Source organism: Ambystoma mexicanum, chromosome 9 (genome assembly GCF_040938575.1).
Source record: "Ambystoma mexicanum isolate Mex_15411 chromosome 9, UKY_AmexF1_1, whole genome shotgun sequence".
Classification (NCBI taxonomy): domain Eukaryota; kingdom Metazoa; phylum Chordata; class Amphibia; order Caudata; family Ambystomatidae; genus Ambystoma; species Ambystoma mexicanum.
Genome location: NC_090931.1, coordinates 1,460,231,684 through 1,460,255,691, shown reverse-complemented (window position 1 = coordinate 1,460,255,691; position 24,008 = coordinate 1,460,231,684). Strand labels below are relative to the sequence as shown.

Sequence of the window (24,008 nt, the reverse complement as noted above, 5' to 3'; positions counted from 1 at the left end):
CAGTAGGATACTTAGAAACTCTACCCCACACCCCCATTCCCTGCACAAACACGTTTGCACAGCATGAACGACAACAGACTAATACCCAAGCCGTTTACCTGACATGTCCCAACACAAGTGTTAGGCAATTACCGAGCACTACACACACCTGACTACCCTTTCCCTTCCCCATAGGGATAAAAGGCGGAGCACAAGAGCACACTCTGAGCAAGGCAAAACGCACGAGGAAGCAGCAATTCCAGGACGTGCAGTTCAAACTGAGAAGAAAGGCGGGGACACCTGAAAGGACATCAAGGAGGGAGCTGCCTTTGCCCTTTTCAACACAGTCCTGCAAAACCTCCAATAAAAGAAACATAAACCTGGGAATCGCAGTTGGCCCATGGTTTGACGGATGTCAGTGGTACATGGCACCCTCCCGCACTGACAGCCAGGGTGGGGAGACGCGGTTGCCATTGTGGTACCGTCCTTGGCTCCTGCGGCAAAGGAACCTCCTACGAGTTCAGCAAAGCTGGTGAGTCGGAGGAAGCTGATAGTCAACGGTATTGTGTTACGCTCGAGGCTGCAGAGGCAATAGTAATAAGATAAAATAGACAAGAGGTCTTTTGTGAACATATTAGTACCTGAGATAAAGTGGTCCGGCACAACACGTGGGCATCCAGTAGAAGGTCTCTGGCTGATAACCCTCTTATGAGCAAAGAGACTGTATTGAATATTGGAAATAAAAAAACCTACAAGTACCAAGATGCCATAGAGAAGGCCGGTATAGAGAGTTAAGTTGGTCATACAAGGGTCGAGCCAAACCCCTTGTACGATCAAAAGTCCTTAACCCATTGCAGAAGTTTTGACATTGTGAAATAGGTGTTTGCGCCCGGCGGAGGGAAACGCTGTGAGAACTGTGTTTGGGGCAAATGTGAACCCGAAGGAAGGGATGCCTACGAATAGGGTTGAACAGTGATACACCCGCGAACGTTGTGCCGACAAACGTGAACCCGACTGATGGATGTCCACAGGGAATGGTTTGTCCAAGCCCGACGGAAGGAGGCTATTGTGAGAGAAAGATCGCAGCCCGGCTGAGGGGGATCCAGGGGCGAGCAGTAATCGCCCACCATAAAGATAAACCGAAGGAACTTTTGTTGTTGTGTACAATAATGATACATCAGGTGCCTCTGAAGCAAGAAACTTTGCATGAAAGAGACTTGGGCACAGAAGGCCCTGATATTTGAAAAGGGAACTGTACATTTGTGCCGGAGATGCCCAGGCGTGTGCTGTGCTCGAGAGTGCCGCCATGTCCTGTGCTAAGAACGTGGGGAAGGGAGACCCAGACCATAACATCCTGACTTATCATTTTGTGAACACGTCTTTCTTTTCTTGTGAACATTATCACACACTATTTTGTAACATAGCGGTAAGGTTTAAGGTTTGGCAATAGGTTTCGTAATATAGGCCCTTTTATTTGACAAGACTCCACTTGGATAGTATTATTATTTGATGGTCGTACCTTGCTCCCATCTTAGATTTAGGTTTAGATCAGGCGTTTATCTTACCCACTTTACAGTTTAATAAGCACACTTGAACTGTGATCACTTGTGTCTCTGGTAGCTTGATGCCATGCCTTCCTTACAATAGCTAAAGGGCAGCGCTTTTGTCTCGGAAGCAAGACAAAGCAGTGCAACAGAGGTTTTAATCCCGATCCCGCGCTTAGAAACCACTCTCTTGTATTAAGCATGTTATAAAAGAACAATTATTAAGTAAAGTTAAATTACGCATATTGAATCCCAACTGAATTAAAACTTGAAACAAAGTGAAATTATGCGTATTGAATATCGAATTGAATGAAACTTTATGGGCAATGCTAATAGTTGGTGAAAGCTAAAAGGGAAAGCAATCTACAGAAAAGAGTGCAAGTGTGAAAGAGTGCGAAAAAAGAGCCGAAGTACATAAGACCACCTCAAAATAAACTTTATGAATGGATACAGTGTGGCAAGGCCAAAGACTGCCATAAGATGTGTGACACATAATGGCAAAGTCAAGAGGCTAACCAGGAGAAGCCAGGAGAGGGTGAACCTGCACATGATTCCAAGAGGCCGGCAAAGAGAAGCTAAGTGAATGTGAATTTGGATACAGGAGCAAATACAGAAGAATCTGTGTGGGCTGAAGAGCCTAGGGTTCCTGGTTGCACGACCTGTGTTGGGTCTGACAACTGCATCTTGACCTGGGAGCCCTGAATTGTGAAAGCCAAAGACATTGTGAAATAAACAAAGAAGGATCACTGTAAGTGAGCTGGTGATGCACACCAGAAGGAGGGTCAAGTTGGCCTGGAGTTGTGTTAAACATTGAAGGACTGAGACCAGTATCAGTTGCTAGGTTGATGTCTTGGGGAAGAGACTTCAACATCTGTGTCTCAACCTGATGAACTGCAAATATTGTCTTGAGGACGGAGCCTCAAGACCTCTTTTCATTTGAACTGTGTTATCTTGATACATCGGGAAGGGAACACTGAATATTGTGTGGCACTGTAGTGCCTTGAACCTGGGAAAGGTAATCTGGAGACGTTTGTGGAACTTTCTTGAACTTTGGGAAGGGGAGCTGAAGAGGAAGCTAAGAGCTGGACGAAGTTCAGAACTTTGTGTTGATCACCATTTCTTTTATTAATGACATCTCTACACATTGTTTAGCTTTAGTTGTGAGGGCAAGTATTTTGGACACAGCAGACTTTTAAGTTGAACTCTTTTACTCACCCACATCATGTGGGCCTGTGGTCCACAGTTCGTGGACACCAGTTGCATGTCATCATTGAAAAAGGAAGGTGGCACCCTTACCACTGCCATTAGCTGTACTGGAACCTGTCTTGTTTGTATCATGATATCGCAGGGGATCGCAATCTCCATCACTATCTCCCCATCATTGTCTGAATCAGTAAAAAGGTCCTCATTGGACAAATCTCGCAGTGCAATATTAGCATTAATGCACAATACTGTTCGCCACTCACACCCATGTATGTCGATTGCTATGACTGCTATTCTTTGCACGGACACCTGTACTGCATGCAAATCTAAGGACATCACTGTTCCTGGCATTATTTCTGGGCGTGCTATGGGACGGAAAACAAACTCTGCGGACACTCTCCGCTCTTGGCGCTTTAACTCAGGGACCACTCGTGCTAGTGTTTTTAGCCCCTGGATGAACATGTCTGGGTCAACTGGTATGCCGCATACCTCCTGTGCTGTGGCTCGTGTGTGTACTACCAACAACACTCGGAATGGGCAGATCCCCGGGGTCGAGCAGACTATCCCCCTTTCAGTGAACGATATAGTCATATTGAGCTTGCTGAGGAGGTCCCTCCCCAGCAAGTTAATCAGTGATTCTTCATAATACAGTAAAGGTGCTCGTACTGTCTTCCCACCTACTGTTACATCCAAATCTTCTGTACAAGGAACTTCGACCACCGCCCCAGAGGACCTTTGATAACGGAAACCTGCCTTCTCGTAGGCATGTTTTTTGGCTCTCGAGTCTACCATAAAAATGAATTGTTTATTCCCTATCTCCGCCCCCACCAATGGTTCCTCAACTGCATCGAGGGTTGTCGATAGTACTGGACACGCAAGTGCTCTCTGTGGGCTGTCCTATGCTCGATGCCTTGTCGTTCCCCCATTGTCAAAAACATTCCGCGATACCACTGCCACTCCACCAAAGGGTGTAGGTGCAACATTTGCCGTTGTGATGAAAGGGTTACCTTGTACATGGGTCATGTGTTCGCGGTATTGTGGATGCTGTTGAACATTACACGCCAATGCTCTGCGCTCATCTGTGTATCTCTGATCCTGCTGTTCTTCTCTCCCTCCACCTCCCATTGGCAGTCCATGTGGGCTCTCTGGGTGGGGGTGGTCATACTGCTGTTCATTTTGATAATTATTCATGGGCCTGCTTCTACACTCTAGGGTGCAGCCTTCGATGTGGGTTACATAATGCTGCACCCTAGATTGGTTAGCCGACCACAACTGCACCATCAACATATCTAACAACGACCCCTGCCCGTGGTCAGACCACAACACAGTGCTTTTCACCATCAACACATCCACACACTCTAGCTCACCCACCATCATTGCACCTGCAACCCAAGTTCGCAACCATCGCAACATCACACCTGCCAACATGCTACCACTGCTCTCCACGATCACAGATCACATTGATAGGATCACTGACCCCACTTCCCTGGTAGCCACCTACAATCAGACCTTGCAGGCAGCTATTAACAAATTCCCTACCACCCCCCCTTGGCACATCCAAAGCCAAACCCAAAGCCCACATTAATCACTGGTTCACCCCAGAGCTTAAGAAACCGCGCAACAAAAAAGAAATGCAGAATCTAACTGGATAAAAAAAACAACCACGACAATAAACTCCAATTCGCCACCTTAGCCGCAGAACATAAAGAAGCCACCCTTCAAGCTAAGAGCAACGCATATAACACACACATCGAGAATGCCAATTCCGGCACCAAAGAGCTATTCTTTGTCCTGTGAGAATTAGAATCATCCTCCCAGGCTCCGGTGTGCGGAAAGAATGTTCCTCATTCTCAGGCGCAGGTCATCCCAGCACTTGGTGGTGCAGGGGTGTTGCCTACAGCGCTGACTTTCCATGCAACAAGTTGCCAGATCTCTTTCTTTTTTAATTGGACTTCCCTCTTGAGGCTGTTTGCAAAAACGACCTCTGCATTGTCTGCAAGTGTCTTGGCCAGCATTGTGAGTTCATCCTCATTGAAGCACTCTTTATGCTGCCGGGAAGCGCCTTTCTTCACTGCCTTGGGCATGATGCTGGTGCTTTGTGTTGATTTCTGTGCTCAGAAAAAGGATCCAGATCCTGTGTGGTGAGGATGGCAATGGATTGTGTTTTTCAAGATGGCCGCCGTGCTCTTTCCCGTTCCTGTGCGATGACGCTTCTTACGGTTCCGCTTATTTACGGGCACCGCTGTTAGCGGTCACCATTAATGCCGCGTCCATTGATGCCGGTAGTGCTGTTTGCGCTTTCCGTGATGCCGCTAAGGGCCATTTTTTGGACTTTAGCGGCATGGCGGTAATGTCGTTACTGGCATGGCGCAAAGCTTGTGCACGCAAACTTGTAATAGCCCTCTATTATCAGGCTCTTTACTACACGGACACAGTATTTGCTCCATGCCGGTAAGGACTGTTACTTATCTCCTACCTTGTAATGACCCCCAATGTCTTTTAATTTTTAGTTTTTATTTTATTCCTCGGGGGTCACCTTTTTGTGCATCTGACTGTAGACAGTAGACAGTCGAGGCGCTGCTTGAACCTATTGCAGCGAGACCTTGCCCTATCGTTCCGTTCAGCGTTGCTGTACCAGCGCTAGAAACATTTTCAATTTCACAAAGACCCTGACCGTGGGTGTTGGTTGCCCTCAACCGTGTTTCGTCCGAGCAGCAGCAGCCTTATCAGACATCCCAGAACAAAAAGGACACTTTTCTTCACTTTTCATACCTTTGGTTTTATTGGCGGACATCCAACTGGTTGTGCGCGGTATTGGAGTTGAGCATGGTTGAGTTATGTCACGTTTCCATAGAGAGGAGTTCATTAGCTTTCTCTTATTCCCCAAACATGCCCCCGGCTCAGTTGGCGCCATGTCAGAACACAATGTATACAAGCTGTGCCTCATCAATTTAAGAATACCAGAATGACGAGGCTGCCAAAGCCTATCTTACACTGTCCCAGCTAAGATTTTGAAACACCAGAGGCACCAGCACCGCTAAGCCGCGACACGGCGGCAAAGCGGTGCTTCCAGGTGCTTTGCTTGTTGCGCACGTGCTGCTGTGTGCGGGTGCGCGCGCGCGCCTGGGTTTTTATTTATTCACAAGAAAAGAGGCGAAGCCAGCCTCTAAATGATTGAAAGTTCAATCTAAACACAGGAAATATAACGTTAGTCTTACAGGGCACTATCGTATCAATGTCCACAGTAAGATGAATGTTTAAATGTCAATGAGTTAGTACCAAGTTGTATCCAATCCTTCAGAACAACGTTGTGTAGGCAAAACAGAGAGTCAGCGTCCGGTGCAAAGCGGTGCTTCCAGGTGCTTCGCTTGGTGCGTGTGCGCTGGTGCGCCCGCGGCCGGGTTTTTATTGATTCACAAGAAAAGAGGCGGTGCCAGCCTCTAAATGATTGAAAGTTGAATCAAGTTGTATCCAATCTTTCAGAACAACGTTGTGTAGGCAAAACAGAAAGTCAGCATCCAGTGCAAAGCGGTACTTCCAGGTGCTATAGGATTTGTTTACAGATTGTGTGTGGGGTACAGCCCTCTAGGTAGTGCCACTGTGTCAGGCACTGAACGATATGCAGGGAAAGAAGACATAGGGCCTCATTACACGGAAGGCGGTGAGCCATGGCGCTATTAGCGCCATGGCTCATGCCGGTAAAATACCGGCACCGCCTTGGCGGAAAGGGGATTTACCGCCCCATTCCAAGGTTGGAGGGGCGGTAAATCCCCTTTCCGCCATTGCCCTTCCCCATTCCCATTTCTGCCCCATAGGGCTCTATGGAAATGGGGAAGGCGCTTATTACGCCACCGCAATTTTGCGGTGCCGTAATTAGCTCCGAGGTCCCTTAGCGGGTTGGATTTTAACGCCTGCAAGAAGCAGGCGTTAAATCCTCCAACCCGCAAAGGGACCTCGTAGTAAGGCGGTAAGGGTTAACGGTCAGACTCGAAATGAGACCCATAAACATGAAGAGTATCTGTTAGCTCCTTCATTAATCACTGATATTGTTTTGACGAAGAACAATTGCAATTTTAATTTATTGTTCAAGTTATAGCCCGTGGTAGTATAAACACATTCTGTTTGTATTCCCCCAACTGGGTTCCACATGTGAGTCCGTCACCTCTGGGTGCGTTGTGATAATGTGATTAATGTGTCACTGATTTCCTAATCGCTACATTGTTAGTTACTGTTGTGCAATACGTTTATATGATCTCATGTGCAATACATTTCTACTATCTCATGTGCAGACTTAAACGCTGCTAGTGATAGCCATATACTGAGGTGCCACCATGGGTTAGAGCCGTGTATGTGAAATACGAGGAGTTCTGATCAAATAACGCTGTAGATGACCTGTTTCTTTGTGATCATTGCATGTAACGCTGACTGCTTGCGTGCATGTATCTATGAAAATGCATATGCATTGGTTTTTTTATCAAAACAATGTCAATGATTAATGAAGGAGCTAACAGATACTCTTCATGTTTATGTCTTTCTCATACATGTCCTTTAATATGTGTTGGTACGTCTTGCGGGCGCACACTTTACGGTCATTGATTATTTCAACATAATGTCTACGTGGGTATAATCAGGTGTTTGATTCAAATAATTTAAATTTCAACAGGAATTGACATGCGCATCTATGGTCTGTCTTTTATTATGTTCGCTTTTTGCGTATTCTTCAAACTGTTCCCAATGGACTACACCATTATGATTCTGAATGTCTGTATAATTAATGCTGACTCTTGATCAGGCGAGAATAAGAGGCCCTGACGAAGGACTGCTAAGTCCGAAATGCATAGGCCATGACTCGCATTTTAATTAATTTCATATTCATGAAATAAAACCTACATTACTCTATACCTGAAGCATTGAGTTATTTATGAGGGAAACCAGAGTCAACATAAGATTGAATTACCTTGATGATTAAGTAAACAAACCCTTAGTGGGTAATTTGGTGTGCGGCCCACACCGAAGGCTAATTAGCCTAGGTCTTCTTTCCCTACTAGTCTGCCATCAGTATACATGAATAGTATGCTTTTATTTATGAAACTACATTTGTGCTTTTATTACTGCTGCTATGTTAAAGTATACTGAGCACCCCCAGCCTAATGACAGGGAGTATTCAACGCATGGAAATCCGTGAAATATACCAATGCTTGCGGACTACATATACAGTAAATGAACATTTGTATCCTCCGTCCCCAACTCTCTGTTCTCTTTTATGATTAATGCAGTTTACTTTCTAGCCTATTTCTGCCATCAGCTTAACCTTCTCTTCCTTTCCTTCTATCCTTGATGCGTCCTCTCATAACTATAGGTTGAGGAACCGTCAACCTATGAAATTTGATGCAAGGCGCCAAGTGGTAGAAGAAGCCAGTGGTGGGTACACTCTCCGTATTAAGGGAGCCGAAAGGACAGACACTGGATTTTACACCTGCAAAGCAATCAATGAATATGGCACAAAGCAGTGTGAAGCAAAGCTAGAGGTCCGAGGTAAGCAGCTTAACCTAAGTTTCCAATGTGAGAAGACTCCAAAATAGTCCTGGGTGTGAAGTAAGCAGTTGTGACCTATTTCTGAGGTGTGAAGTATCTAGTAATCAGCTGTGATTGCGGCAAAGACAAACAGCTCTGAGCTGGGCCTCAGAAGTGAGCTAAGGAGCCATGCAATAGGAATGAGTTGTACGGACCCACGGAGGTGTATTTTCCATAAGGGATTCAAATTGCTTGAAGATACTCAGCTGTTTTAAAACAAAGGCTTTATGATATAGTTGAACATTGTTTATAGTATGTAGATGGCTATGATATAGGTTTGAGAGACACGTTCTTCAGGTGAACTCTTTGTCACTTAAAAACAGTGCAATAGAATCGGCAATCATTTACTGCAAACATCAACTCAAATATAAGAAGATGCTACATATGGGATTTCTTTCCAACTACTGACCAAGAGTACAGGAAGGAGTATGGCCTGTCTAAACGCAATATTTCAGGTTCTCATTGTTGGGTGCACATTTTCCTGTGGTCCTGCAACAATGAGAATAGCAGTAATAAACTACCAACCTTTTTTTCTCAAAAGCCTGTTCCTACTAATTATTCTCGACTTGAGAAGTCACTGATTAATTGTGGAGGTAGGGTTTATGCTGCAAATCCTGATGGCCTGTAATATTCATGGTGTACAATGCCTTAGCAACCAAACTTAAAGAGGGAACTTGCTATAAAACAAGAACGTCTTGCAGAATGTTTTAAAAAATAAATGTCTTCAGGCAACCTTGATTTCATTGCAGCAGAGCCAAGCTTTCCTCAGTAAAATTGGGGGACACATGTCTAGCAATAACAAGGATATTTTAAACATGTTTATTGTCATCCCATTGTCTTGTAGTTTTATATTTCTGCTGTGCATATCTTTGTGCCTGATAACCTTCAGGGCCATTGCCTATGAACTTTTCTCTCCGCTTATGCTGCCATTGTCATTGCCCATGGATTTCTGTCGCTTGCTCAACCCATGTTTCCCTTTGCAAGCAAATCAAATCCTCATGTAATTTAAATGCTTAACCTTTATCAGGGGTACATCAGAAACAGATAAGAGTTTTTTTTGCCTTAAAGGAATTCCCAGTAACAACACAATTACTTGAGTTTTTAATCATTGGTAAGGCTATTGTTTTTTGGCTGAAAGTCTCAAAGACGTATAGCAAATGCCAGAGCAAAATCTCTTTGCTGGTTAAAAGCAGCACATCATGATATGATATGATATGGCATTTATAACGTGCCTATACACAAGTGTTTCAAGGTGCGACGAGGCAAGGGGGGGAACAGAGGGAAGACAAACAGCGATCCTACTAGGCCAGGTGTCATTCAGATCGCTCAAGTGCATGGGAGGAGAGAGGGGGAAAGTGCAAGGGAGAGGGGGAGGGGAAAGTGCAGTGCATGGGAAAAAGAATAATAACAATAAGTAAAGTACGGCCAGCTGGTGGCAGTACAAGGGTAAGTGCAGACATCCAGTGTCAAGTGCTGGTAGTGGGACTGTAGGGATACAGAGACAGTCACGAGTGCGGGGGATGCTGGGAAGGCAGTGCAGGTGTGCGACTGGCGGTGGAGTGGACCTGGACCCGGGATCAGAGGGAGGCCAGGTAACTAGTGCAGTTTCATCAAGGTATTCAGCAGGGGAAAGGAGGAGACAAAGCAGAAGCAAAGAGAAAGGTTTTGAGGTGCTACCGGAACCACAGATGGTTCTCCTCAAATTTCAGTGAGGCAGGGAGGCTGTTCCAGAGGGAGGCCCCAGCCGAAGCGAGAGATCTACCACCAACTCGTTGCTTGGAGAAGCGACTGACCCTGAGGGAGTTGGAGGCGGATGAGCGAAGAGCTCGAGAAGGAAGATATCTAGGAAGAGAGAGTTGAAGGTATTGAGGCCCCAGGCCCCAGAAAGCCTTGTGGACAATGCAGAGGGTTTTGAACTTAATCCTCGCAGCCGCTGGGAGCCAGTGCAGAGATTTCAGTCCTGGAGAGATACGATCCCTGGGCTTGAGGCCAAGGACAAGTCTCGCAGTCCTGTTCTGGATAAGTTGCAGAGGGCGGAGAGTAGAGGGTGGCAGATTTAGAAAGAGGCTGTTGCAATAGTCCAGCCTAGAGAGTACCAGAGCTCTGGAGACAGTGAGCTTCTGGGGGAAGTAGAGGAAAGGAAGAATACCTCTGAGGAGGTACAGCTGTTAGTGTGACCTCTTAGAGACGTCAGAGATGTGAGGAGAGAAGGAGAGTGTAGAGTCGAAGATGACACCGAGGTTTTCAGCCTCACAGGTGGGAGCAGGAAGACTGCCAAGAGAGGCTGGCCAGATAGTGACAGGGAAGGAGCATGTGCAAACAAAATAGTGTGAGTGTCCCTATATCCCACATTGGAACAATCTATTGCATATCCTTGCCTCCTGGGCTCATATACTCATTTTATTTCTAAAGATAAGTATTCATTTGATTTTGGTCCATGAGTGAGTGTCAGCCCTGTTTTGAGCACTGCATGTATGTGAGAATAAGCCCTATTCTGACCACTCATTTATCATCTTTTATAGAATTGTGAGCCACAATTGTATGTCTGATTTAAATAGATTTCAAGAAAGGAATGCATGGATACTTGAGGGATATATCTTTTTTGTGTTTAAAATGTTTTATTAATTTAAATAAGAACAATATGATGAATAACAAATCGGTGAACTGAGAAAAATACATCAAATATTCAACAAACATGTAAAACCGAGTAATGCAGAGAATCAATAAGCATTATTTAAGTCTAAGTCAATAATCATATTGGAATAGTATAAAGGGAAAACGAATACAGGGTAGAATAAAAAATAAAAAAACATAAGGACATGACAGGACACAAGAGGGAAGGAGAGAGAATAACGATAAAATATCAACATACAATTAAATACTAATTATGTGAATTAAGATATTGATGAAATATACTCAATATTTTGTTAAATTTGTGCATAACATCAAGAGAAGAGGCATAGCATTTTTCAATCCAGTGGATAGAGCAAATGGAATTCCACCAAACATTATATGATAAATTGGTTGTATTTTTCCAATTAAAAGAAATATTCTGGAAAGCAATACTAATGAACAAATTAAATAGAGGAGGAGAATCAATGCAACTGATGTCTGGATTAATGATAGATCCAATCATTAGGTTGGCGAGTGTTAGGGGTTCGGAAACATGAAAAATTGTTTGCAATTGAGACCAAATCAAAGTCCAAAAAGCATGCACATATTTACAATGAAAAATTAAATTAATGAAATCAGCACTGGGTTGAGCACAAGACCAGCAATTATTAGTTACATTGACAACTACTTTAGCAATGCGGGTTGGAGTGAGGAAGGCATGATGAAAGACGAAAAAACGGGTTTGGGTAACATTGGCAGCAATAGAAATTGAGTGACATAAATTCCATATTTTGTTCCAATGGTCAGGTGTGAGTTGTAGGTCCCAGTTAATTTCCCATTGCCTTATGTTGTTAGCATTGAGGGGGTTAGAAGAAGGAGAATCTCTCCAAAAAGCATAGAATTCGGAGGCATTAATAACAGGATTGCTAATCAAAAAATTGAGGAATGGGGTGGGGACTTTTTGAGATACAGTGGACTTGAGCTTAGTAATAGAATTAATAAGGGAAGTGTAAACGGAAGATCTGAAGAAGGTAATTGGAATTTTAAACTTAATTGTGAGAAGGGAATTGGTTCAGAGTTATGGTATAATTGTTTGACCTATTTAATGCCAGCTGAATACCAACTATGAATAATGGTAGTGTTGGATTTGGTGGAATTTTGTTTGTTGAACCAGAGGAGAAGGTCATTATTATTAATTTTAGTGAAGGAGTTTGGTGGGAGTTTATTCCAGATGATTTTGAAAAAATGTAATGTAGGGAAATAGGTAATGTTAGGCCAAGATGAAGTTATTAAAAAATGAGATAAAGAGAGTTTGAGCAATAATACTGGTCTCAATACGGACCCACAGAGGTGTATTTTCCATAAGGGATAAAAATTGCTTGAAGATACTCAGCTGTTTTAAAACAAAGGCTTTATGATATAGTTGAAAATTTCGGAAAATTGACACCACCCACATTTTTGGGGAGTCTTAATTTACTAATAGCAATGCATGGTACTTCATTATTCGACAGGAATTTGATAAGAAGGGAGTGTAGTTTTTTATAAAAAAGAGGCTTGGATAGCAATGGGGATCATCGATAAAGAGTAAAGGACAATGGGGCTGATCATAATTTTAATCGTATCAAGGCGGCCCCACCATGTCAGGTAAAGAGGGGACCATTTTGAAGTCATTTCTAAGATTTTTTTGATAAGGAGATAAGTGTTCATTTTGATAGTAGAATAAATGTCCTTGGTAATTCGGAGTCCTAAATAGGTGATTTGGGAAGGTTGCCAAGATAGACCTAATAAAGGGGTATTAGTAAGTTTACAAGAATTAGTAAGAGGCATAATTTCAGATTCAAGAGACACTGATTCATTTGGATTAGATGGGTTAATTTTTTTGTTAGTTTCAAGAAAGAAGTGAATTTCTAAATTGTTAATAGAGGAGTCAGATGAATATAGATTGGAATAGAATTCAAGGAAGGCGTCATTAATTTCTTTTGGTTTGGTTAATCTGGTACCGTTGGAAGAAAGAACATGGGTAACAAGAGACTTTTCTTTCCTTTTCTTTAAATAGGAAGCTAACATCTTACCCGCTTTGTTGGATCCACAATGTAATTTAGTCTTGGATTTCAACAACGAGTTTGCGGCTCTATCAGTGCATAATTTTGTTGAATTGAATGCGTTTGGCCAAAATAGCTTTCAAAATGTCATAACTAGGATTGGCGTAGTAAGCTTGTTCTAATTGTTTAATTGCTGTCAAAAGATTATTATGAGTAAGTTCATAATGACGTTTTTTTATTGCAACAAATTGTATTATAAAGCCACGAGGGGTAGCTTTAAATGCATCACAATTGTTATTAAATGAAGTGTGATCATGGTGAATATTGAGAAAGAATTCTTTAATAAAGGAGTTTGTTTTTTCAATGAAAGTTGTGTCCTTAAGTAGGAAAGAGTTAAATTTCCATCTAAGTGATAGTTTATTAATAGTTATCCATTCTAGTGTGGTAGTAATGGGGGCATGATCGGAAATGGTGATAGGGCCAATATCAGAGTCCAAAATGGTGGGGGCTATTGAGGAGTTAACAAATATGTAGTCTAATCTGGAGAATGATTGGTGAGGGGGGAGTAGAAAGTGTAATCTAAGGTATCAGGGTGACAAAATCGCCAGGAATCGATTACATTTAGGTTTTGTAATAAATTGAGGAATCTCTTACGTGATTTAGAATTAACAAAATTGGAAGTGGATTTTCTATCAAGAGCAAAATCAAGAATCTGGTTCATGTCTCCACACAATATAGGTTTGTCTAGGCTTTTCTGAGAAAGTTTAGTAATGAAGTTAGACCAAAAAGGAGGCTTAGGTGCATTGATGCCATATATATTAACAATAGTAACAGGTAAATTGTTAATATTTGCATCAATAATAATCCATCGACCTTCGGGATCTTTATCTATATCAATTAGTGACAAATTCAGATGCTTATTTACTAGAATAGATACATCACCTTTCTTATCTAGTGCATTTGAGTATAGGGAGTGACCAATCCAAGGAGCTCGAACTTTAAGATTTTCTATATCTGTACTTAAATGGGTTTCCTGGGGGCAACTAATATCAGGTTTCTGTTTACTAAATTGGGATAAAACCTGACTTTGTTTAATGGGATGGCCCAAACCTTTAACATTCCATGTTAAGAACGAAGATTGTAAGGGACATTTGTAAGTAAAGAGGGATTGATAGTTGAAATAGGGTATATAAAATACCAACATATCATTTTCAGGCACTTTGAAACATTAACAATTAAGAATTTTAAAGCCATTGTGAGACAAATCGTATCAACAATATCATTAATATTAGATAACCAGGAATAACACAAAGGGAAGGGTAGAGGACAATAATGGAAAGAAAAAGTATTAATAAAATGATTGAGAAAGTAGGTATAAATGAGAGGAATAATAATGTAGGTAAAATGAGTTACTGAAAAGAGTTGAAGAAGTAACAAAACCATGGGAGAACCAGAATACAGAGAAAGAGTAAGCACAGACCGAAAGAGAGGGAGCTATATCAGAGATTAAAGAAAAGCCAAAAAACTAAGAAGGATATTTATAAAATTAAAGTATAATAAGGCTTGTTGTGAAAGTAACAAAACTAGTTAAGCTTATTTAGGTGAAAGCGGTGATGAAGCATAATTTGCTACACTCAATGTGATTCAGTTTGTAGAGTGGTAAGAGAGGGATCTGTTGACTTAATAGGGGATCTTTCCTTGTCCCTTAAATGAGATGATGCAGAGGAGGAATCCAATGGTAGAGCGGAAGTTGATCTGCTGCGTTTGTATAAGAACTTTATATGTTGAATCTTGGGAGATATGAAAGGTGATGAGTGAGGAAGAGTATCTAACTTGTGTGAGTTAGAGGTTCGATCAGGGGAGTAGTATCCATCAGTATCATCTGTAAGGCTTGAAGAAAGTTCTGAAGATCATTAGGGTCAGTACACTCTTTAGTAGGGCCGTCTGGAATAGTAATTAACCTTCTCGCTGGTTCTAGCAGACCATACCTAATGTTTAGAGATTTCAATAAAGGTCTCATGTCCAGGAGGTTTTTTCTTGTGGTCTGCGTAGATTTGGAGAAGTCAGGAGATATGTAGATTCTGTTGTTCTGGAAGAGAATGGGAGATCTTTTCTTGGTGGCAAGCAGAACTTGCTGCGCTTGTTGGTGTTGTAGGAAGCCTACAATGAAAGGTCTAGGTGTAGAATTCATGTTGGTGTATCAGGGTTTGCTTCTATGGGCACGTTGTAATTCCAAGGGAGGAGAGAAGGTAATACCTAAGGTTGATGGGAACCAGTTAATAAGAAAGTTGAAAGGGTCATTACTTTTTATTTTTTCTGGTATTCCATAGAATCAGAGATTATCTCTTCTATTTCTATCCTCTAACTCGATGACTTCAGGTTCTAGTTGTGTCACTCATACTTACATGCTTTCAAGACCTTCCACTCTGTCTTCTACATGACCAATTCTCTCTTCCGTCTCCTCGAGTCTAGCAGAAAAAGATTTAATTTCACATTTGGCATTTTTAATATCTTCCTGAATGGAGAGGGAGCAGGAATCTAGCAAAGAAATAGAAGAACAAATGTTGCCATGTTCTTCTAAAATGTTCTCCATACATGTATTAAAAGGTGTATTAGCTGATCAGATTGGTGTCTTTGTGTGATTCCGCCATTTTACAAAGGTAAGTTGAGTACCAAAGTGGATATTATGTAAAGAGAGTTTTAACAGGCACTTAGACTTGTAGATACTTAGGATGGAGGGGCAAAAAGTGTACTTATTAAAAGTAATGTTGATGAACTCCTTAGATGAATATAGAATTATTAGCTCATCCAATGACTTCAGTGGTAGCACTTTCTTGTTGAAATAAAATCGTTTATAGATAATATGATGTGCCAAGAGTAAAAATAAATGATTGGAATGTGGAAGAAGAGTATTATATGTATATACAATATTATATCCAGAAAATAAGTCATAAATTATTTATTTCCATAAGAAAATCTGCTCTTCCTGGATACAAAGCAAAAAGAATCAACAATTCCAAAATTCAAATGGTTTCAGGCATAGGATGCAGCAGACTGTGTGTTTTTTAGCTATTTAAATCCATTAAACCAGTTACTAGAGTTTCCTGGCTTTCTTGTCGAAATAACGTGTTTGCAGTGAGCAGCGGAGTGTCTCATACACGTAAACCCGTCAGCTGACAGGACGCGTCGGGAGGTTTCTTCACGTGAGACCAAGGATGTAGGCCTCACCCCCTCACAACATCTGCATATGAATTCCTGCAGGCACTCGTTCAGAACCTCTCTCGCCACAAGCAAAGTAGCCCCAAAGGGGAACGGAAAAGATCTCACCCCCACCAAGATGTTATTCATTTGGCGTTCGATATCCTGACACCATCTTTGCCGCTCCGGAAAAGAGACGGGCCACGTCGCTGAGGTAGGATGACGCCATAGGAACAGGCTTGAGGACACAGATATCGGCAATAAGGAAAATCACCAAGGTTCAAGAAATCAAGTCGTCTGAGCCGCGCTGCATAATGTCCAAATGGAAAAAGGTATTCAAAACACGGGATAAGTTAATTTAACATTAATTTATATTAAATTGTTTCTCTGAAGCTCAGGGAGCTCTCGGACTACGCAGCCATCCTCTCTGCCTCTTGGCCACGCCCTTGATACATCTTTTTTAATCAAATGGTGCAATTTTGCTAGCACGTGTTTCACGCTAAAATCATCATCTTCTCAAGGCTTTGGCTAGTACTGGGTCAAAGGTCAGCATTACCAAGGTATTGGGCTGTTGTGGCAATAGGTGAAAAGTATATTTTAACTGAAATTCCCAAAATCTGTATCACAAAATATATTATTTATTTACGTTTCCATACAAATTAAACTCAGCAACATATCTACATTTACGTTCGTCAAAAGCATTCTGCTTTAATTTCTTATCATCACAATACCTTATATATGACAGTAAATTGAAGGTAAAAGACAATTGGCAAAACATGTACCTCAAACAAACAATAACATCAATAAACTACTACTGTATGCACAATGCAACACAAACGTTATTTGGGTTCTACCTAGTTTTATTGAAGTCAATTACTTTATGATAATTCACCTTGACAGAATAACTTTGTGGCTTGTTTAAACGTTTATTTTTTTTAAATAGGGATATTCCCTTCCCCCATGACTCCCCCTTTCACCCTCCCGCCTCCCTCTCCCACCGTTCCCACATAGTAATTTACTTTGTTAAAACAATGTTATGCGATAATTGTTAACCTGTGACATCCCCAAACAATTTGGGACATGATTACAAAATCTAGTAATGTGATATGATATTCCTTTTTGATCCTTTTTACTAACTTATTTCTACTTTTCGTTAATTATTTTCTAATGCACTTTTATCAGGGTCTCATTTCATTCATGGGGGTTATTTTTTTTTTTTTTAAAAGACAGCCTTATATCTTCCCTTTTTGTTCCAAAACCTACCAAGCATATGTTGCATATGAAGCATTACACCAAGTATTCATGTATCTGAATATGAGGAATTGCCATGTGGCAAGGGTGCAGAAGTCCTGGCTTTTTTCATTTTTATTAAATTCTATCCCCTCCCCCCACCGCCCCGTCCCCAGCGTGCAAGCAGGCACTCTAGCTAGAGGGAGCTCGTGTTCTGTTGCTGATGTCAGCACATCGAATTCTAAAGACACACTGTGGTGTTATAACTTTTATAAGACTGGGGTGTCTTTATGAAGAACAACCCAAAAGAGAGGGCCTTAATTCTCACTCACTCAAAGACATGCCAGTCGTATGGAAATTATACCACCACAGTGTGTCTTTAGAATTCACTGCCCCGACAGCAGTAAACAAACACAAGCTTGTGTTTGAATATTGCTGCTAGGGCATTGAATTATACACACACATAGAAATATAAAAAAATGGATGCTTGCCAGATGTAAAAACATAAACGGGCTTTGGAGCATAAAATGCTCAGTCTACATTAGAAAATTACTTGTAGCCTGTTATATTTACATTTTTTCAGGTGTATGATGTGGGTTATTCCATCTCAGAATGGGTGGTCTGCTAACCCGAACTCCCCTCTCATAAAGATCCATACCAAAAGCATACTGAACACCTGTGCCCGGCTGCATGGGTATACTGATCTGCAGCACCTGCTCTCCAGTGACACAAAGCAGGTTCACAGGCCACAGGTGCCTTTTTGTCACTGCTGTGACTGCTGCACAGAGGCTGCCTTTAGAATACGCACCTCTGTTCCAAAACCACATATATGAGGTGTCTGTTTAATCTTTAAACATAAGCCATACCTGAGGTGGGTATGCTGGTTGGTAATTCACATCATTATTAAAACCACATCTGAACTGTATCATTCATGCGTCATGTGTAAACACTGTGATCCTAAGCCTGCCGAGCAAGTCTATGTGTATTCTGGTCAGCAGGACAGGGCATTGAAAGACTGTGCCTCCCTTCTGATCCTTTGTGAGGGCAGGTAACACAGCTTTCCAGCAGGACAGCCCCTCAGCAGGAGCTGTCCTGGTAACCAGGAATCAAAAGACACAGCCTACATGTAAGGAATCACCTCACTCCAGGGTGTGGCATAGCAAAGGGCCTTTTGCTATTGGACTGAGAAGGAGGTGGGTTAGTGTAGACAGATGGAGCTCAGCACAGCTGGGGAAGTATTGCACCAGCTTGTTTCTCCTTGTACGTCTCCTTCCTTCCTGTTTCTTCCACATCCTTAAACACAAAACCTTTTGGGTATGATGTAAGAAGGCAAATACCACTTATCTCAAGGACAGGGATCGAGCCCCTTCAAATAGACTTGCTTTTATCCAATCACCTGTGGAATGTATCCTTTAAAAGAGGGGGTCTCCAACCCTTTGATTCATTTTGGGATTCATTTTTGGACCTTCAGGAATAATTAATTTGTACCTCGTTTGGCAGAGCTGATCTTTCCAGAGCCCTCTGCCAGTGATATGCAGCTTGAGTGTTCACGTAAGGAGCAACCACTAACCACTCACATGGCACACTGAGGGTGACCTTCTGCTGGAGCAAGACCTGCCTCTCTGCCAGCCACACCGGTACCCAGGACCTCACTGGAGGTGAAGGATCCCTCCAGGTGTTTGCCAGCCTCCCCATGTTGGAAGAAAAAGAGCCTGAGGACAAAGTCTCATCTTGTCCCAGAGCCTATGCATTGGGACTCACAGCATCCCGTGAGCCTGAATAGTCAGGATCCCTGTTTTTTTACCGTTTAACAATTTTCGGTCATCTTTGAACCCTGTTTGACAACTTTCGAACCAACAGTAACTGCTGGTGCTGCTTTTGGCGCTCCCTTGACCTTCAAACCGATGTCGCTGCATGTTTGAATCAGTTCGCTGCTGCACAAAACCAGTTTAGTGGTTATTGCCTCGGCTTGAACAAGAAGCTCGCCACTGTTGCGACTTCAAAATGCTACCTCCTGCCTCCTCACCAACATCTTTATCTTCGACCCACAATCAAACATCGAACTGGTCCTGGGGACACCATCAACCCGCAATATTAGAACACTGCATCAAACCGCTTCAAGCTTCTATTCAAACCTAACTCGACACCTGCTTCCCGTCTGGATCAACGTGACTCACTGCTTCAGAACCTGATTCAAACTGCTCAAAGCAATGAGTAGAAGCATGGTTCAACACTGTCAAACTGCAAAGAACAGCAGTAATATATTATTGAGTAGGTGGTTTTTGACAATACTCATCCTTTTACTAATGCAGGGCAGAGGTAATTTCATCACACTGACCTCACTCGGTCCACTTTTAACAAACCAATCTACATTGTTATTTAGTGTTAAATAATGAATATATACTGTTTAAATTGTGACCAAATATGTATTATTTTTGTATGCATCTACAATCTCAATAAAACTAAGAAGTGTGCAACAAAACCTCAACTGTACACTTATGGATAGCACTCTAACTCTATGATCAGAGACGTTCTTCCTTTCTCACATATCTTGCCTAAACTTTCCACAAAGAATAGAGCAATGGGCAATAATAAAGCCTGGATCTCATTGTGTCATTTTCCTCATTATATACACAGAAATTAATTGTGTATATCTTTGTGCAACATTTGCATTTGTCAATGGTGTCTATATGTAGTTGACCGTTTGCATGGATTTCCCCACCCATAGATAGTATTATCTAATTGTGATTGTATTCATACACTTCCATTAAGACTGACTCATTCTTACATGGGTGGCCTCATACACTTTCATGGACTCCCACTCCTTCCTGCACATGTGGCCTCATATACTTCAGCATCGAGGGGAATTGCTGGAGGTCTGTGGCTATCTTTATTGTGGGGTAGCAATGCACTATTCAGGTCAGGATAGAGGTGAATAGCTGGAGCTCTGTGGCTGTCTTGGTAGTGGGATAGGGCTACATAGTGCAGGTCAGGACAGAGGGGAATTACTATAGCTCTCTTGATCTCTAGCGAATGTGATGGGAGTGCATACTACGGCACATGAAGAATGAGGTGAATTGCTTGACATTTGTGGGTGTTCAGACAATAGGATTGGAGAGTTTACTGCATGTCAGGAAAGAGGTGAATCACTGGATCTCTGTGGGTGTCCAGGTATTGTGATGGAGGTGCATACTGCGGGAATTGATGGAGCTCTGTGGGTTGCTTGGAAATGGGAGTCTCTATGTGTCAAGAGAAGGTAGAACATACGCTTACGGGATAGGTCAGCATTATACAGCCAAGAACAACGCTCAACATCATGCAGGGCTGTCTTGTCCCAAGATTGCAGAAAGTTTCATACATTTTGAAACTAACTTAAAAACTAAGCAAACAGAGTTCGACATGCATCCTATAAATCATACTAAAAAGTGCAGTACATTATTTGGAGAAAAAAATCATTCAGCCCCTGCAACTGTCCTCCCCTCCACACACCCTCTTTTGTGCTTTCTCGCATCACAGAAACAGACAATTAAAGGCAACCAAGGGAATCCAACATGGCTAAAACATATGCCTTTCATTAGCCTTTAGAGTCAGATTCAAACTATGCAAACACACTTATTCCAGAAAGGCAGCCCCTATCCATTTTGTGCTGCAGTTAATGTGTGATGCAGTACCTACATGGCACTAGAAGGGCCTCTATTGTTCCAGCTCATACCTTTTACATATGGTCTCTCAACTCTGGAAGGAGAGCCCTTAAAAGAACTAGAATACTGCAAGCATGTTTTTCCCCTGGTTTCATTATTTGAGACAAACAAGGAAGCCCATACCATGATTGGGAGACATATAAGAAAACATTAACGAAACAGCCTCAGGAGAGAAACACAGACAATAGGGAAAGTTGAACAAGGATTTTATGAATTATGCAAAAAAAAGTCTGAAAAAATCCTTTACAATACAGAATGCAATACTAAAAATACAGAGATGGGAAAAATACATAAATGAACACTAAGGGTCGACAACCCCTCTCGTGTGCCTGACACACCTAACCTAGGAAATCAAATTAACAACCATCCATCCACTATCATACAACACTCGAACAACCCTGACACAAACAATGAAAAAATGTTATGCAACTAACGCACTTAAACGAAAATAAATGCTATTGTACTAAAAGATGGCAACCTATGCAATACCATACGTCACTACTCTACTGTCTCAAACCTCCTCACTGTTGCAAACTATTTTCCAGTATCACCAGCCATTTTTTTAGAATCACCAACCTCCTCCTAAATTTTCCCAATCTCGTACTTACTCATAATCTCATTCTCACTATTGCAAATCGCCGTACATCTCAATATTTCCAACCATCTTCTCAGTATCAACATCTCCTACCTATTATCAGCAACCACCTTAGAGCCCTTCACAGCCAAACCTTTCTCCACCTCTAGTCGCTAGATGCCTATTCTCCTCCAATCTCCTATCCTTTTCTAAAAGTCCTTTTGTGGTCTTGCGATACTCACCACTCTCCTCCAAACTCCTCTCTCCAGCTCCTTTGAAAAACTCCAGTCGTCTATCTCCAAACACCCACACCAACAGCGGTCTCATAGATTCCCTGTACCTCAAATCAATGTCTTTTAGCATTTAATGTTGTGTCTCCAACTTGGACTTTTCTTCCCGGGTGCCATAAGTCTAGGTGCCTTGCATTTACAATTGTGTCCCCATTTTGGGCTTTTCTCCAGCATGGGGTCTTTCATGGATTCACATGCTCATGAATATTCCCCGTCGTCAGGCCGGGAATCCTCGGTATAGAAAAAAATCAGTATCAGTTTCGTTTCTGATCTGCCTTTCTTGGTAGTAACCAGTCACTGGTCTCTGGGTCATACTGCCCCCAGCCAATGACTGCCCTCTCCCTAAGCCCCGCCTCTGGCAGCCATCCTCAGACTTTTACCGCACGTTCAAGTGTTGGGAGTCCTCGTGCTGTAGCTCTCGAGCTTTTGCTGCGTTTTTTTTCGTGCTTTTTTCAGGAGATTTTTCTCATTTGTCGGTTAAATAGAGCCTCAAGCTCCACCGTTTCTACATTCGATCAACGGGGATCCGTTTCGGAGTTTTCTACGCCCCTCAAGGGTGAAGATTTCGTTGAGTTACGCTTTTGGAGGATTCCAGAAGTTCCGAGGTCTACCCCGGACATGGCCCAGGAGATAGGAAGCTCGACGCCCGGGAAGCTGTTCAGGACCTGCCCTGGATGCCAGCTTCAGAATGTTTTCAAGGAGGACGAGCATTCGTTATGCCTCTTCTGTCTCCATGAGGACAAGACGCACACAGAGAAGGACTGTGCGTTTTGTGGGAACATGTCGGAGCGGACCATGAAGGATCGCCACCTCCGTCTCGCAACTGGCTGGAAGGGAAGAAGAAAAAGAAGTCCGAGCGGTCTTCTAAGTCCTGTGAGGGCACCCTGGCGACGGGGGCCCAACAAAAGGCTAAGCACCGCGAGTCTGCGGGCACCGGGAGCGCCGAACGGTCAGGCTCCTTGGCTGCCAGGCAGGGCGCATCCTCCCCGGCGCCATCAACCACGAGCCAACGATCTGGCTCGGGTAAGAGGAAGTCCGAGAACCCGGCGAAGCTTCTGGAGAGGCCCCGGTCAATCTCGAAGATTCCGGCAGAGGGGGAGCGAGGCTCAGACCCTCCCCCCAAGGTGAAGGCCCCAGGCGTCCAGAAGGTGAGGATGGCCTTAATTCACCCTGCTAAAACCTCGATTGAGGATGTCGCCGTGGCCCTGGCTCAGCCTGTGAAGGCTACACCAGTGGAGGCGCCCTCAGGACCCAGAGTCTCCCTGCCACCGCGGAGGGAGTCGTTTTTCAGGCCCATTGAGAAGACCCCCACGAAGTCCTCATTGGAAAAGGTGGGGGAGGAGCTGGTGGCCATCGTGGATACGGACACGACCTCTGAAGAAGAGCTCATCGAAGTCGTGGAAGAGGCCTAGCCCATCGGGAGGGATCCCAACGAGGGCGACGACGAGAGCGACGGGGTCGCCGACAAGGCTCCTCAAGAGCCCTCGCGCCCGTCGTTTCCGGTGCCGCAGAACACTTCGGCTGCCATTTTGTCAGCGATTCAGTCCTTATGTTCAGAGATAAGGACAAGGTTGCCCCTCCCCCTGACAGAGGTACCTGAGCCAGACCCGACGGGGGAACCGGAGCCAGGACCTTCGGAAAGTCCACCGCATAAGAGGAGGAGGACGCATCCTACGCCACCTTTCCCACCTCTGCGGCCTGCTCTGCCTTCCCCCCGGTCTACTACCCACGGGGATGATACAGGCACAGACACGGCTACGACAGATACAGATGACGACGGAGGTGACGACGGGATGTGTCCCCCGTCGCCCCCTGCTCGGATGTCCCTGCCCGACGAAATTGGATCCTTTCATGCCATGATTTCCAGGGCATCCGAGCTCTTCCAGCTCTGCCCAGAAGAGAAGAAGAAGGAAGGGTTCCTTTACCAACAGCGCGAGGCTAAAAGGAAGACGGTCCTCGCCGTATCGCTTCTTGATGACATCTGGGATGAGGGGCTCGCCCTCCTAAAGAACCCTGCCACGGTGCCGGCAAAGAGGGACAGGTACGAGAAGAAGTACCGG

The 24,008-nt window shown here is 43.3% G+C and overlaps 1 protein-coding gene across 4 annotated transcripts in view; it reads left to right on the top strand.

Moving 5' to 3' along the window:
- Positions 1-24,008, top strand: part of SPEG (striated muscle enriched protein kinase) — a 2,620,794-nt gene that overhangs the window by 1,049,992 nt on the left and 1,546,794 nt on the right. For all 4 annotated transcript variants that reach the window (XM_069616880.1, XM_069616879.1, XM_069616881.1 and 1 more), the window contains one exon: positions 8,086-8,261. In XM_069616880.1, coding sequence (XP_069472981.1) covers positions 8,086-8,261 — 176 coding nt within the window. The remainder of the gene's footprint in view (positions 1-8,085; positions 8,262-24,008) is intronic.